General features: G+C 31.1%; 1 protein-coding gene across 3 annotated transcripts in view; it reads right to left on the reverse strand.

Annotated features, from left to right (window-relative positions):
* Positions 1–601: 601 nt before the first annotated feature.
* The window catches only part of LOC118185852 (aldehyde dehydrogenase, dimeric NADP-preferring-like), a 125075-nt gene continuing 107507 nt past the window's right edge, over positions 602–18169 (reverse strand). For all 3 annotated transcript variants that reach the window (XM_085821171.1, XM_085821173.1, XM_085821172.1), the window contains exons 11-13: positions 9550–9685; positions 2504–2654; positions 602–1204 (exon numbers count right to left, since the gene is read on the reverse strand). In XM_085821171.1, the coding sequence (XP_085677297.1) occupies positions 1181–1204; positions 2504–2654; positions 9550–9685 (311 nt within the window). In that variant the 3' untranslated portion in view covers positions 602–1180. The remainder of the gene's footprint in view (positions 1205–2503; positions 2655–9549; positions 9686–18169) is intronic.

The raw sequence follows: 18169 nt of genomic DNA on the forward strand, positions 1-18169 counted from the left end.
ATGAACAAATTTCAAGTTTGTTGCAAAATTTTTTATAATTTTCTAATGCTCTTGGCTTACTGACCAATTCACTTAATGGTGCAATGTTGGAATGGAACTCTGTCATAAAGTAAGGAGTACCTGAATATTATCCAGTCCAGTTAAACTGAAAAATGCACCATGGTTACATTCTACACAAAATGGATAACATTATATATACCTTTATGTGATCTTAATTTTGGGTATTTGTTATTCTCATTACTATTCTGATACAGCAAGTACTATATATAATTCAGCACAGCTATATTAAAGAATATTAAAGCATTATAAATGCAAAACAGAGAAGACAGTTTAGCATTTTGTGCTGAATATGGCCACTGTACACAATATAATAATTAAACAGAATTCAACTGATTGTACAAGAAAGTAATACATTTGTTAATTCTCATGCTAAAATCTCATAAGCTAGTCTTGTGCATGGTTTTTATGCAAAAAGGCCCTCCTGTTTTAAAGGAGTGAACTGTATAAATTGTCGGTTTAAAATATTTCATAAATCTTATATATTTATTCATAAACAAATATCAAGTGTGACTTAAATAAATTCAAATTTCCAAGAAAGATATCTTACATTAAATAACAAATTTTATTGACAATAATCGAACATAATAAGACTTATAAGCTTAAAAATAATGCAAAACAAATATGGAAACAAAATTAGAATATAAAAATATTAGTATAAACAACTTTTTTACAACAATATGTACAAATGGAAAACAAACATTATATGACACAAATCATACTTAAGATGTTTTTAAAATTACTGTAATTTTATAAGAAAAAATGGTAATTGATATACTCCTAGAAATTCTTTTTCTGTATTTATATTTTTAATTAAAAAATGAGTGCCTTTCATTCAGTGGCAAATTAATTACAATTACTACATAAAATTCTCTGCCCTTATGGTTTGCATCATTAAAATAGTATTAAGAATACATACATAAGTATTGTATGAAAGTATCTGAATTATTAATGTCAATTATATCACAGACTTCAACACTTTATTCATGCAAATTCACTATCTCATTCTTATTATTTATTCTATATGAAAGCTGTAATCATTACATAATATATGCCATTATAATACATCTCCAGCTGACTGGACTTTACAGGATATATATATCATTAATACAAAACTTCTGTTTTAGAAATATTTGACTCCAGCAAACTGAAAAAAAAAAAAAAAAAAAAAAATATTATGTTATTTCCCTTTTACTTATAGTAGAGAAACAATGTACATTTACTTCAGTTATAAGTTTAAATATATAAAGTTTGAAAAATACTACTAATTATTTCAAAAATAAGATGTCTATACTAAATAATTACATTATGATTTATTAAATTAACTGAAAATCTAAGATAAGTTGAAGCCATAAGAAGTCTTCACTAATAAGAAAAATATAACTAAACAGTTACTATAGTTTAACAATGTCTGAATTTTGTTTTCCCCTTTTTCCTGCTTCTGATTAATTTCTAAGCCATAACATTTTTATATGGTGCAGTATCTGATACTTCCCATCCCTGTTGTTATTGACTAATCCTTATTTGTCTGACCCATAGCCAGCCCAAGCCCACAGAATTCCTTGTGGCAAGAAGCGAAAAATACGTCTGTCATTGGCAACAGCCTTGAGCACCTTACAGTGAGATTTACCTCAGTTCTGTCTGCAGTTTTGGTGGAGAGCACCCTGGGGGGGGGAACAGGCCCAAGGGTCTCTTACCCTCTTCCCCTACCACCAACCTCTCGAGAGGACGTCCAGCTCGCCGCATATTTAGAATGACCCCATGCCGCACAGGCACTATACATTTACAAATATCCATGCCTTCTCCAGGATTCGAACCCGTGCCCTTTGGCACGGCAACCAGTGACGTTAACCAATATACCGGTTGGGCGGCTTATCTTCCCTATCATGTTCAAGGGGAAAATGTTAGCGACTGACTGTTGATTCAGTTACGGTTGGATGGTAGCATGTTAACTTAACAATAGCTGAACGCAGGCACTTACAACTGTATATTATGGCTGCATTGTACAGGAAAAGTGCTGTGCATCATGGTTCTTTAAATACTGTCATATTAATATTCATTGTAAATGATTATAATTATTTGATCATAGCAAAGCATACAATGGCTATTTGATTAAGGATGGGGATGATTTTGTAAAGTATATTTTCTAAAAACTGGCTAATATTCAAATTACACAAGAAGAAAACTACTAAAATACCCATATAGCCTAATAGGAATGCAGAACTTATATAAATTTGTAACAAAAGCAAAAATATTTTTAAACACAGCAGCACTGATCTGGTGCAGATTTTTTTTTTCCCTCTCAACCCGAATCAGAGAAATTTTTTCATTGAATGAATTTTTATCCAACATAAATATTAGTATTTTATATAAAAAGCAAAGTAAACGAATTTCTGATAAATGTGAATGAGGCAAAAATATGCTCTTTAATAATGTTAATACTTACATGAAGTATTACTTTCAATAAAATGGCAGTTGCAAATCCTATTATAAATATGAAAATGTAATCCAAATGTGGAGGTGCTAAATTTGGTCGTTTCTTGAGCAGCTTCCTCAGATATTTTTCATTACTTGGAGAATATGGAGGATAACGAGCTCTGTAAATAGTAAACAGATAAGTATATATAAAAACATGAAAATTCTCACTTCAAATAACAAAGTTTATGCTATTTAAAATTTTTACATACATCTGTCATTTTTAGCAACGAAAACTTAATATATACAGTCAAAAGTCATTAATCCGGACTCGTCGGGACTTCAGCGATTCCGGATTATAGATCAGTTTAAATCTCGTAAGATGGCATGCAGAAATTCTAAAATTAAAAATATGAAACCGTAATTTATGAAATAAAGAACAATTATGATCTAAAGGGTATCAAAATTTACAAAAAAAAAAAAAAAAAAAAAAAGAGCTTAATATTTATTTGTTTACTTTATTAAACATTTCTTTTAATGTAAGTTGTTTAAGTTGCTTCATTTTATGTGATAATACTTTCTCTTTAATTCTATAAACAGACATAATTTCTTGTTCAGTTACTAAGTCCCGCTGTTCAAGTCCCGTTAATTGCTGTGCCGAGAATACCGACTAACTTGTCAATCGAAATTTTTTCGTTTTCACTAACCTCTCTGTCACATTCTTCATGTCCTTATCCATTTTTTGCAGCAATTCCACTTTTTGTTTGATGGGCATCGGAACATACTTTCGTTTTGTAGATCCTTTGGGAGCTCCAGTATCGGAAATTCTATTTGACATAATCGAAAGTTCAAGTTTACTTTTATAAAATTGCTCTTACAGTCTGCAAAAAATAATAAGCGGGATCCAATTCGAAGATTAAGTAACAATGCAATCATTAACATTAACTGAAATAGATAATTAGATAATTTTAGCTTACACCGTCCGTTATATATTAAATGCGCAGGCGAAAACGTATTCTGCACTTGCGCACACGCATATGCGCAGTAGTCAAGGTCTTACGCGCACGCGTAAAATGCCAGTGCGCATGTGCCAAAGCAGCACATGCGCAGAAAGTTTTTAGCTTTGAGGTCCGGATTATAGATCATTCCGGATTATGGGTGTCCGAATTAACGACTTTTGACTGTATTTGTATCTGTAAAATCAATAAAATTCTGATATAGCATTGATCATAACAGTGTTAACATTTAAGAATAATTTTATTGAATATGTATATCCTGCTGTTATAAAATTAAGCATGGAAGGATTAAATGCTGTAGGCCAATATCTGCAAGAAATACAAAACACTGCAGAACTATGGGACCGGCAACATAGCAAAAGTCTTCTATCACCAAAGCATTAGCCTGTTTTTAGTATGAATTATGTTACAGAAACCAAAGATTTCTTCATTTCACATATATTTAAATTATTAAGTGGTTTTATTTAGAATAAAATGCATATTTTCAATACTACTATTTTTTTATTAGTTTATCTAGTGTAAAAGACATTTAATGGTACAATAGTTAAACAAAGTAAATGAATAATATTGTATGAAAGGAAGGTTACTGTATGGTATTTTAAAATGAAATCTTCAATTTCAGAAGTAAATAAAAAGGGTTTCTTCCCAAATTGGGTAATTGAGTAATTCAGTTATTTTATCTTCTATGCTTAATGCTTTTAATTATCATTAAAAAAAGAACTTTATCTTATTTTCTCAGAATTCAAGTGAAATTCAATCTATATCATACAGTATTATACCACATAAACATTTAAATTGTTACTTAGTCATTTTAATTTTAATTTGTTACTTTATCATTTAAATTGTTACTTAGTCATTTAAATTTAATCGCTACTTAGTCATAAACATTTAAACTGTTACTTAGTTAATTAATTAAATATTAAATTTCTACTTAGTTATTCAATAATAAGTGGCATGATCAGGTGTTCTCAATTTTAACATTTTTTAAAGTTCTCACTTCTTACTATCTATCAGTGTAACTTCAAATTATTCACAGATTATCCAGAAAAATAAAATAACATAATCACAAAAGATATATTACAGAATAACACCAAAAACAAAAGTTTACCATTTAACATATTTTTAATTAAAAAATACAAAAGTTCATAAAACATTTTTCTCTTTTCCTTAAATAAAAAATAATACCTACTGCTTCATAAAATTAAGCATTAAAATTCAATTAGAAAATAATTTTAAAACTCTGTTATTTATTTCTGCATTTCTTTTTTGAATATAAAACTGTATAAAATATACCATCATTTGAATAAAATTACAAAAAATATATACAAAGATGCTTGCAATGTATTTGTTACGGTGCTACTTTGGTAGACGGTTGCACGGATTTTGCCGAGTTTTGGCAATTTTTCTTTTGGCGAGTAATACGACTTATGGTAAACCCATTGCTGGATAAGTTATTTATGGTAACCGATACTTTGTTGACATTTTATTTAAAAAATAATGCATGTTATTATGCATAAATTCCATGTTTTAAATATTATTTATGGCTTCTAAATATTAAAAATCAATTTAATTTCGCATTTTTATTTGAAATAAACATTTTATTCTTTATCATATTTTATGAAATTTTATGCTGTGGATGATGTAATCAGTGACGTCACCTTACTTTAAAAGTAATTGGTTTTAATATCTATAAATTTAATCTAATGTTTTAAACATTATTTATGGCTGTTAAATATTAAAATACAATTTAATTTTGCATTTCTTTTTTAAAATGATTTTATTATGTATGATTATTTAAATAATTTTAATTCTAGGCATGATGTAATCAGCTCTCTGATTGGTTTTAGAATATTTGTGCATTAATGAGCTGTAATCAGCTCCCTAATAGGTTGCTGAAAATTTGTGCATTACCGCACCATTTTAAAATTTAATTCATATCTTCGAATTCCTTCAAAAATGTCTCCTTCAAAGATGAATGTTGTTTTTGATAAGTACCAAGAATTTTTGGTTTCGGAATCAAAAAATTGTCCTTTGAGACCTTATTTTCGCCAGCCTGGCTTTCCTAATCAAAGATTTATTTATAAATTCTTACAAAGGTCAGAGGAAATTTATTTTAAATTTTTGAAGGAAACGTCGCTAATTGTTTCTTCAATAAAGTGCGAAAATGTAGACCACAGATGAAGACCGTTAGAAGAGCCGATTCTGAGACGGCTGTATATGATATTGTGGTCATGTTGGAAGAAATAACCCCTGTAACGGTAAGAAAATTATTAGACATGCCTCCTTTTTTACCAACAATAAACTAATTGCTGTCATTTTAGCTCTAGTGTACGAAGCGTTCTTATTTACTTATTTTAAAGTATTTCATTTAAGTAATATTTTAATTCTTTTAAACGTTGATATGATGGTTTTTAATTCAATATTCAATTTACGTAATATTTTAATCCAACTAAACGTTGGCGCAATGTTTTTATAGCGGTATTTTTATTCTATTTCTATGCTATATGAAAGTAATAATTTAATCTTTCTTTAGTATTTTATACTCGTAGTAAATGTATTTATTCTATATAATATATATATATATATATTATATTCTATATAACGTATTTTAAAGTATTTAAATTTAATAATATTCTAATTCTTTTACATGTTGGATGATGTTTTTTATTTCGATATTCAATTTCAGTAATATTTTAATCTAATTAAACGTTGGCACAATGTTTTTATAGCGGTGTTTTTATTCTCTTCTTTGCTATATGAAAGTAATAATAACCTTACTTTAGTATTTTATACTCATAGTAAATGTATTTATTTACACTTGCCTCCCATCTTAAAAAACGACATTTTCAACAAAAAAATTAATCCATTATTTCTAACGATATTTCTTTTTTTTTTTTAAAGTTTCGAATACTTTACTATGCGTAAAAACAGCGTTTTTCAAGATGGCTGACGTTTGTAGAAATCACGCCAACAATTGCGCCAACGTAAATCGCCAAAAATCCGTGCAACCGTCTACCAAAGTAGCACCTTTGTTACTACCAGACTTCATCATTATCAATGGTTTTCATATACACAGTGATTCAAAATTAATATAGCAATTACTTATGACTCAGCTATTTCACTGAGAATTTATTGATGAGAACAGAGAATGTAAAAGGAAGCTCAAAATTTTGTTTACATAATTTTATAAATGTTCAGTGTGACTTTCTTTGGTAACACGGACAACATCTGAGCAGCAGTTCATTTCATGCCATTCCGAAACATATCTGAAGTCACCAACACAAGCACATTTAAAATGGGCATTTTGAGCCCTGGAATGGTTTTCAGCAAATGAAGCACATACACAAGGTTTTTCACATAACCCCACAGAAAGAAATTATCGTTGTGTATGCGCTTCCTTTGGTAAAAAGCATTCCAGAACTCGAAATGCTAATTTCTAATGTACTTGTGTTGGTTCAGAATTTATAGTGTGAAATGGACTACTTGCTCAGATGTTGTCTACGTTACTAATGGCATTACAGAGAACACTTATAAAGTATGCAAATACAATTTTGAACTTCCTTTTACATTCTGTGGAATTCTCATCAATAAATTCCTCTCAATTAAATAGTTATATCTGTTATAGGACAACATCATACACTCATAGTATAGGAAAAATTCTGTAAGAAACTTATTGTAGTGTCTGGACATTGACATCTATACTATGTAGGAAACATTGACACCTATACTATGTTGCCAATGATCACTAGATATACCGCAAGAACTTATTTAAGTGGAACTGGTATAATTTCATTATGACATAATTTTGCTATCTGACACTATAACAGCCTCAATCCTTCAAGGAAGATGTTCCACTATGTTTTAGTATACATCAACAGTTATTTTCAACAATGCTGAAGAATTAAAGGCACACACAGTTAAAATGAAATTAAAAATAAAATATTCTAGGTTGACATGTTAAAACCATAGTTCGTATGGTGCCACATATATATTTACCATGTTGTATGTGATACTTGGAACTTGTCAGAAACCTTATTGATGGACTGATTGAACTGCTGAACAGCAAGGATCATTTCTCTTATTAGTCTCATTCAGCTCTCATTGTATGCCTATTTCCACATTTGTAGCTTTCGTACATTTCTACCAAACATAACAGTCTTTTTTATGCGTTCACAGCAAGGATTAGTGATATCCAGGATATCACTTTTTCCTTTCAGGGCACATCCAGTCATTAATGGTTACTAGTGTATTTTATTTATACTTGTAGTATAAAAGCACAGTTGTTACAAAATGTTATTAAGAAGTCCAAAAAATATTACTTTTTAAATGATTAATGCAATATTATAATCTATTACATTAGAGGTAAATTAATTATTTTATTCATCACTGAATGGCAAAACATCGATTTGTGTTGGATGTGATTTTACTGAAACTACTGGATCACCTGGAAAGCTCTACAGGTTTCTGAAACAGTTATCAAGATGATGTTAAATAGTCTCCAAACAAGTGAATTCCAGATAATTTTGAAGTGACTTGAAGGGAACAAAATGTGAGGGGGCAAGGTCTGGTGAATATAGGAGGTGACATAAAATATACCAACCATATTCATCACTGCCTTTGCCTGACATTGATTGAAATTTTGAGCCAAACATTGTCATGATGAAAGAAAACGCTTTCGTCAGTTCAAACGATAATTGGTCAGTTCTGGATACCCTGCTCCAGTTTCTCTTTTTTAAACTACCATTTGGGAACAATATTTTCTCAGAATCATTGTCCGATTTGATGCCAACAATTTCTAGTATCTAATTCTTTTGTAATACCACCATACAAAAAGTATTATTTTTGAGGATGCAGCCTCCTTTTCGATGTCACTAAAACAAGTTCGTTTGGCTTGACCCATGATCTTTTTCTTGCAACAATATTGTATGATATCTACTTCTCCTCTCCAAAGAACTTCTTTATATCTTCTCAATGAAGAATCACGTGCTAAAACTCAAACAAGCATATTCTGCTTGGTTAAAATATGGGATACCCTTATATCATAGTGGCTTACATATCCAAGTTGCTTCAATTGATCATATACCATACATTTTGGAATATTTAATCTCTCTGACAGTTCTTGAACTATATAACCTGGATTTTCAATGTCATCTTTCTTTAGTAGGTTTTTGTTTATGGATGGTGGTTGTCCAGAGTGGGCAGCATCTAAGAAACCTGACATTTCCACACTTTAACTTCTCAAAACAACCTTGAACTGTGTCATCAGAAGTCTAACTGGCATTTTTTTCTTTTTAAAATAAAACAGCATATGATGAAAATGAACTTTTGAGTCCTTTATTTTTAGCACTGCACCGAGAAAAACAATTACAACAACACATGCTATAACTATGGAATGTAAGCAGAAAAGACCATAGAATGCTTTGATCAAGATCATTCCTTATGAGCAATAGCATAATAATAATAATAATAAAAAAGAAGAAGAAGACGAAGAAGTTGGAGTCTGAAAAACCACAGAACTTTCTGGATGACCCAATAAATCCTAACTCCTTAAAATAAGATGAAGTTAATACCTTGAAAAAGATTCTTTAGATATATTATTTAAAAGTTAATAAAAGATTTTTTTTCTTAATATCTGAAGATTATTATACCCAATATTTAGCTTAAGTGGTGAATGTAGTAATATTTATATTACTTCCATTCATTCAACCTTACATTATAGTAGCATCAGAAGTCATTAAATGACAGACTGAAGAAAGAAACAGAAAAGGGAGTTGGATCTATAAATATCATATTGTTACAATATTTGTAGATCAAGAGTAATTATGCACTTTTGAATTAAACAAAACATAAATCAGATCCAAGAATTTATTTAAAAAATTTCCATTATAAATGTTATAATATAAATTTGATGGAATATAGCATGGTCCAAAATACTGAATACTCAATTACTGGACCATTATTGTGCTTACACATTTTACAGCACAAACAAAAATAAAAACACATTCCTCAAAACATTTGGTATTCACTACAGAAATAGCACTTAAATTTAAAAAGCACTTACGCTCCAAGTTTCTCCCCAAGCATTGCATAATTCCTAATGAGAACGGCCTTTTTGTGTGAGAAGGTATCGAATGAGTATTTTCCATGATATGCCCCCATACCACTTTTTCCAACTCCACCAAAAGGTAAAGCATCAACTAAATGAAGCATGAAAAAAATTATAAATATAATTTACATCTTACTTTATACTTACACTTGAAAGATATGTACGATTTTATCTTGAATCACTTTGGTTGATCGCCAGAGAGTGTTTACACATTTTTGTACCGATTTTGATTTTCTCCATGAATTTAAATATTAATTTTAATATACAAACATGATTGTCATCAAATTGGAATGAAGTTTAACTATCATCTGCAACATTAAAAACATTCTTTTTTTCAAAATGTCACTGAAAAATAAAAAATGGATTGAAGGCTATATTTTTTTCCTGTCTGAAGAGAAATACGCTTACTCAATTATTATAAAAAGATGTGAAAAGAATTGTTTTACTATTTCTATACATAAAATAAATGACATAATTAATATGAAAGGAAAGAAACATTAAAGTTTACGTCTGACTACGAAAAAGGCAAAAAATGCATACCCAAAAAAGGTACGTACAGTTCTTATTAAATCTAAAGTTGCATCTCATGTTTTAAAGGAAAATCCAGCCCCCCAAAGACCAAATCTTTAAATATCTCTGTAGGAACTGTGAACAAAATTATAAAATCTGACTTATGGCTAATCAAAAACAAAAAAACATGATATTCATCGCCTAATGTCGAAACATGTTTCTCAGCGTAAGACTATATGCAAATTGCTGTATGAAAAATATTTGGCAGGCAAAAAATGAAACTATACAGTTACAGTTAATGACATACTTATCTGATTGCAATAGAAAAAGATTGATTTACTACTGAAAAAGAGGAGAAAATGACTTTATATATTGGTTCAGATAATACAAGAAAAGTTTTTCTAAAGGATTTACAGTTATTACTGGATTCTTTTATAATGGAAAATTAAAAAAATGTCAAAATTAACTCGGTGGGTTACTGTGCATTTAGACTTTTAAAACAAGCTCTTTATATGCGACATCCCAAAACATTGGATGGACTATGGAAGATTGTGAAGGAGAAATGGAATAAAATCAACCTTGATGTTTTAAGAAAAGGACTTTTATCTTGGAAATCAAGATGTAATATGATACTTCAACAAAAGGGCTATAAGATTGAACATATTAAAACTCAAGTTTGGTTACATATAAATCTTTGCAAAATCGTTACAAAAATGTGTGCCCACCCTCTGTATATCTGTTGATCTATGTAATATGTGTTTTAGTTTTTTTTTAGCAGTTTGTCTAAATCATCATTTGCCATTGGCTACTGAAACTGAAAGTGCCAAGAAAATGATATAAGGTTCATTCAGCAGCACATAACTAGACACTCTACCATCAGAAAAATTTACTTCTCATAGTATGTATTAGCTTATCAAGTTACCAACATAAGGGTAATGAACTAGACAATTATTATTTTATGTTTGCAACACACATTCTAAAAATAAAAGATTCTGTTTTTCTAATGAACATGCGAATATCTTATCCAAGACATTTTTAATAATTTCCTTTTCAGTTTTCAGTCACTGAATATTTTCACTCAATGATGAAGATAATAAAATGAACAAAATAAACAAAGAATCAATAGCAACAAAAATTAATTTCATTTCTTTGCAAAATTTCGTTTTAGATTATTAGTCAACATAATCTCCTAATCTTTAAACCCCAAATAAATGCTTTTGCTTCATATTTTATACTGATTTTATACTTCATTGATTTAAACATTATAAATTTCTTTAAAAAACCTAAAATTTTAATATGACAGAGTAAACAAAAAGAGTCAATTCTAACATTCCATTAGATATCTGGCAAAGAGGAATCTTATAATCAAAACATTAAAGAAATTACAAGTGTTTTTATAAGTGCTTTTTTTAGCACTTTGTAAGACTTGTTACAAAGAGCTAAAAAAAACACTCTTTGTTTTGGTAACTTCAGAAGTGTTATCACTCATCAGATTTTATCTATGCTGATGCATATGAGACTATGAATACTTGAGAATTAATATTCAAGAGATCTTTCTGAAAACTGCCGTATTGTTTTCCCCACATTTGTTTTTTGAATTTTTGTAGCTAAATCTGAATCTTTTAATTTACCTAACAGTTAAAATTCATCTCAAATAAAAACATTAGGAGTCCAAAAATGTGTTTTTACACAGTAACTAAATTTTGTTTATATTCATGCATAACCTGGTATTAATTACTGTCTGTTTCAATATAATAAAGTGAAGTAGTCTGATCTTATACAAAATCACTCTTGATGCACATCCTCTTCTTGTACAAAGATATCTGATAAAACAGAGTCAACCCTTACTTGAAAATTCTTTACCTTCAAGAAATTCTGAATGAAAATAGGCAGGTTGCCATGCAAGCCACTAATATGAATATCATGCAAAATGACACCTCCCTATGCCTTGTTGTAGGACTCTTCTATGTCAAAGAAGGCAAAAACAACATGGTTTCTTTTGGCAAAGGCTTCACAAATAAAGATTTTCAAGATGGAGCATATTGTTGTTGGTTGTTTTACTTCTGCGGAAACCACTGTGATATGGCAAGACTACACTATTCTTTTTAAAGTAATAAACTAAGGGACAGCTTATCACTTAAGAAAAACTTGTAGAGACAACTGGTAAGCGCAATCAGCCAATATTTGGAGGGATTCTCTCGGTACTTATGGTTCCACCAAGGTTAAGTATTTACAACGATTGTTGATGTGAGAGGTACAGATTTCATTAGCTGCCTGAATGATCATATGTGTAATTTTTTTCACTGCTTCATCAGTAGGCACATTGTTCACCATCTGCTCACCAATCTCTGAAAGCAATGGAAATAGATTCCATTCGGCTCTACCTAAAATGAAACAGGCAGATCTTGGTGTAGACAAGTTTCCTAGCCCCATAAACAAGATAAAGACAGGAGAATGATCACTATCATAAGGATCACTTCCATTATTAAACATACAAAGTAACAGAAGTGATGGTGAACAAATGGCAAGGTCAATAGCGTGAAAAGTTCTTATGGTCTGATGGAAGTAAGTCTGCTGACCATAATATAACAGCTTCCCTCAGAAGCCCCAGAGAGGATTATGATTATTAAAATCTCCTACAAGGATAAAAGGTTCAGATAGCTGTTCTATGAGACCAATAAAATCTCCTTGATTAATGCGGTCATTAAGGGGCAAGTACACTGAACAGACAAATTAAAATGCAAAAATTAATTTGTATAGCAACAGCTTGGAGACATGTTGTCAAATGAAGAGTATTTAATGAATAGTCAAGTGAGGCAAGGAGACCTATACCTCCATTGACGCACTCACCTACTGGATTATCTCTTCCTAGTGAAAGAATACCAAGCTTAGCTTTTTGCACAAACACATACAGATTGGCAAACATGTACAGGGACATAATCTTTGCTCCTGATGAAGAGGGACCCATAAATATTTGCCCTCAAAATCGACTGAGATCTTGACTTAAATCTACACTAAACTCAAGATTGTTCTGTTATTAGTTTTAAGATTATAGCAGCATCTGATTGTGAGCCCAAACCTCTAAAGAAGAAACCACAAGAGAGATAGATAGAATAAAGTAAAAGCTAAGAGGAAGACCAACTAATGCTCTGCTCCATGATCATGGCCCCTGTCTCATCAAGATGATGAACCCCCGAAAGGCTGGGATATCTCGGAGTTGTCATACGCATACTCACAAAAAGTGACCTCTTGAGGGCTTTACTAATAATTACACTTTATATAGGATATGCATTTAATTAAAAACTGCGATTATCCGTATTACAACTGGTTCTGTGCATTTTAATTTTTTTTTAAACTTTTACATTAGACATCAACTAAATTTAAAGCTTTCATTTGTAAAAAGTTTGCAAAATGTCTCACAGAATAAAATTTTTTTTTACAGAATGTGGCACAATTAAATATTCTAAATGGAAGCATGGTTTTGTTTTTTACATTCTCCTATATCATATACACAAGGTCTCGAAACGGTCTAGAGTTATTTCTCAGCAAAGAATCAAGCATTATTTAAACTTATGGACAGATTACACTAGTTCATATTTTTTAGAATACTTCTACATTTTAGAGCAATTTCAGCAAACATGTGTTTTTCTTAGCTTAACTGCAGAAGGCTAATTTCTTTTAAAATTTTAGGGTAGACATGATTTCCAGTTACAATTATATATATATATATATATGAAATGTAATTTCTCATACATTATTTGTTTTGTGCAGCCGGGGCAACAGGAATGAGACAAATTTTGGAATATAAAGTGGTAGATTTATTTTAGCATCCATCTCACAAGAGTTTTTTCGTACCTTGAGCAGAAGCCCCATTTATACCTATGTGTGCGTCACGAGGCTCCTCCAATCAGCGATATTAATTGAAATGACGAGGTGACGCTATCTTCTCATCAGGAGTGTTCTAAAGGACTTTATGTAATATGACAGATTTATGAGTTTGGCGATTTGGCGGGTGCCAACAGGTTAATATATTTTATACTAAAGAAAGGATTTCGCCAAAATTTAGGAACAGGGATGCAATTTAGGTAGAGAATCGCCAACACATTATTAAGCAATATTATTAGAATTTAATTTAATCAATTGATTTAAAAATATCATTACAGATTATCTCCCCCATCTGAAAAGGCTTGCAGTCGCGGCCGTCGACCCAAGACAGTCCAGATTGTGAGAGCAGAAAATTTAGTTATTAGGAAATTAAGTGAGTAGGAAAACTGATTGGATTTACCTCAAGGCACACAAAATGTTATATAAAATATGACATAAAATATTTGAATATAATTAATACAGTATATAAAATATAATAAATGATTAATGAAATTATAATATAGTAACTAAGTGCAGAACAAATAAAGCACTAATAACATATTGCTGGTTAGCTACGCGGCAATAGGAAATAGTAATATAACTGAATTTGTAAGTTTATATCTTAGGGCATGCCATTCACAGTTTGTGTATGAGTCCATACAATCATTAGAGTTGTCATTCAGGCTCATCTTCAGTCTTTTACTGGTCTTTGGAGATCTCCGGATCATTTAATTAGCGCTAGAATTATGGATCAGCATTGGCACTGAAAACATTTGAGTTTTTATGTCACGATACTAGAGCTCTTATACTCTTGTTGAAAATACACATTTTGCTAGGGCCCACCAGCAGCCGAGCGGTAAAGTCGCTGAACACTGGTAGTTCGGTCCGAGGTTCGAATCCCACGAACGGGCTGGCTGCATGGGTGTTTTCGTGGTTTTCCCCATGTGTAACGTGTATACGAGCCAGTTTCCCTTAGAAAGTCCTCCACGAAGGCATCCCTCCCCTTAGGCAGATAGCCCTAGTGTGCTTTGCCATAATTAATTAAATTAAATACACCAACACATTTTGCTAGGTTTTCAACATATTTTGTCACTCTATTTTTCTCTTATTAATGATAACAAAACAAAATTTAACTTCCAACATCCATACCAGTTTTTTTGTACACGATGCTGCAGAAACATAAAATGAAATTCAGAAATTTCAACAACTGAAATTTAACTTTTTCAACTGCTGCTACAATTTATAACACAAACATAGGAAAACATGAGCTCAAGGAAATGTGAGGGTATAGTACTCTACTTGTAGTATAGCCTCAATTGAGTGTTTCCCACACGGAAAGTGCATTGAACCTGAAACTCAAGTTTGAAGGAGCCCAGTAAAAGAAAAGGGCAGACAAAATTTGCAGGCACTGAGAGATAAATCAACTATTAAGGGGGACAACAGGATGAAAACTAAAAGAAGGGTTATGGATAGTTTATTGATTTATAAATTTTGATTTATTCATGATGGAATTTAAAGTTCTCGGGTGGATAATAGAACCTTAATTTTGACGCATGTACAATCTCAGTTGGTTTCTTCGTGTGAAAATTTTCCCTGTCTGATAAGGGCCTGAATAGGGTGAAGTCAATTTTCTAGTATTTGGGTATTCGAATTCCTCGTAAAGGACAAAATCTCCAGGTTGAAATTTAGATTCTACAAATCTGATGTCATATCTAGTTTTATTCTTTCGGTGGTATTCGACAGTTCTTTTCTTTGCTAAAGCCCTTGCTTCATTTAAGGAAGGGTATTTATTTTGATCAATTGGAGATTCAAAAGGGAGGTTACCGAATAGTAAGTATGCTGGGGTGAACTTAGTTACTGTATGAGGGGAGTTGTTATATTCGATAACAACTTGCTCTAGCACTTTAGTCCATGGTACTTTTTTAGAAGAAGAATTTACTTTACATTTTAGTCGACTTACTATTGATTGATTTACTCTTTCTACTTTACCATTTGTCTGGGAATGGTGAGATGAAGTTAAAAGTTGTTTAACATTATGCTTTTTAAGAAATTTTTTGAATCTAGAGGAAGTGAAGGCTGCATTCCTGTCACTCAGAATTTTTTCGGGGACTTGTATTTGAAATATTTGTTTTAGACAATTGGCATAGGTTTCTGAAGTTACACTTTTAGAGGGAAAAAGCCCAGACATATCTTGTTGCATGGTCAATAACTATATGTAAATATTTTTTTTTTGTAGAATTATAATAATTAAATCCTCCCACAGTGTCAATAGAGAGACATTCGAAAGGTTTGTTGGTTGGGGGTATGTCTTGCATAAGACCAAATTTTTTCTGTTTTTTCTTTTTATTAAGTTGACAAGTATGACAATGTTTAACAAAATTTCCGATATCTTCGCTAATATGAAGCCAATAATATTGAGGGGTGATTAAGTTAAGCATAATTTGAACTCCCGGGTGACCAAAATTTTCATGGGTTTTATTCAACAATAAAGATTTAGGTACTACAATTTTATAAAAATTCTTTTTCTTAATTACCATCATATCATTTATCTCTTGGTAATTTTTTCCGCAGACATTATCAGATTTTTGTTGTTGGATTATTTCATTTCTATCAAGTAAATGTACATAATGTTGGAGGTGCTGTGAAACAGGATGTCTAGAAAGCATGTCAGCTTCAATATTCGTAGAGCCCTTCTGATACTTTACTTCATAATACTTACTTTGAGTGACCAACGGAAGAGTCTACCTTTTAAATTTTTAATATTTTTGAGCCAAACGAGGGCCGCATGGTCCGTATGTATAATAAATTTTTGTCCATGTAGATAGTAATAGAATTTGTCTAGGGCATCTACTATGGCCAAACATTCTAACTCAGTAATCGTATAATTTTTCTCATAATTTCTTAAAGTTCGGGAATGATATGATACAGGGTGAAGGACATCATTTTCATCTGGCTGTTTCAAAACAGCTCCCACAGCAGTTTGAGAAGCGTCAACAAAAATATGACATGGCCTACTGGAATCATACAATTGTAAAACAGGTTTGGAAATCAGTATTCTTTTCATTTCGTCGAAAGCTTTTTGACATTGGTCATCCCATTCCCACTTGACATCTTTTTTCAAGAGTCTGTTTAATGGAGCTCTAACAGTTGCATAATTCGGAATGAATCTATGATACACATTCACACTTCCCAAAACTCTTTGGTGTTAGTGGGGTTTTTAAGTTTCTTAATAACTTCTATATTATGGTTATTGGGAATTATTCTACCATTTTTTATTTCATAGCCAAGAAATGTGATCTGATCTCTGGCGAACACACATTTGTTTCGATTCAATTTAATATGCTCCACTTTAAACACCTCAAATAAAATTTTTAAATGTTCTAAATGTTCCTTCTCAGAGGAAGAGTAAACGATTATATCATCAAAGTAACTGCAAGCGAAATTAATTTTATTTTTTGTTAATATTCGTCTAATTGTTCTGTTAAAAATTGCAGGAGCATTTTTGAAACCAAAAGGGAGTCTTAACCATTCGAATAATCCAAAATTCGTGCAAAAAGCTAATTTCTCAGTATCTGCAGGGTGAATCGGGATATGCCAGAAACCAGATCTCAAATCAATTGTAGAAAATACTTTTGCTTTACTTAATTTGTCTAACAAAGTGTCAATGCGAGGAAGAGGGTTTGCATCTGTTTTAGCCAGGGAATTCAATTTTCGATAATCTATACACAATCTAGTTTTCTTACCTTCCTCACGTTTAAGTACTAAAGTCACGGGGGACGAATATGGGCTACAACTTTCTTTAATTATACCTGCTTGTAATAATTGATCAATTTGGGTCTTAATTTCCTCTTCTTCCATAGGGGATGTTCTATAAGGTCTTAATGATACAGGCAAATCAGAATTTAAATTAATTCGTTGAGGTTCAATATTAATTTTTCCTACATCCTACTTATTTTTAGAAAACACAGATAAATAATCATTTAACAATTTTTCCAAGTTATACTCTTTGTTATCGACAGTATTAGAAACAGGATTTTTCACATAAATGTTAGACTGAGAAACTAATTCCTTTGGATTTGTAGTCCGAGATTTACAGGTTGGAAAATTTCTTACATCATCATCATTATTAACACATGGATAAACATTTGTTTACCACCATGAAGTTGGAGGTGTAGAGATATGGGTTGGCTGTCAAAATGGC

The sequence above is a fragment of the Stegodyphus dumicola genome, chromosome 7 (assembly GCF_044657685.1).
Source record: "Stegodyphus dumicola isolate Sdum_Otavi_A_Nest chromosome 7, ASM4465768v1".
Lineage (NCBI taxonomy): Eukaryota > Metazoa > Arthropoda > Arachnida > Araneae > Eresidae > Stegodyphus > Stegodyphus dumicola.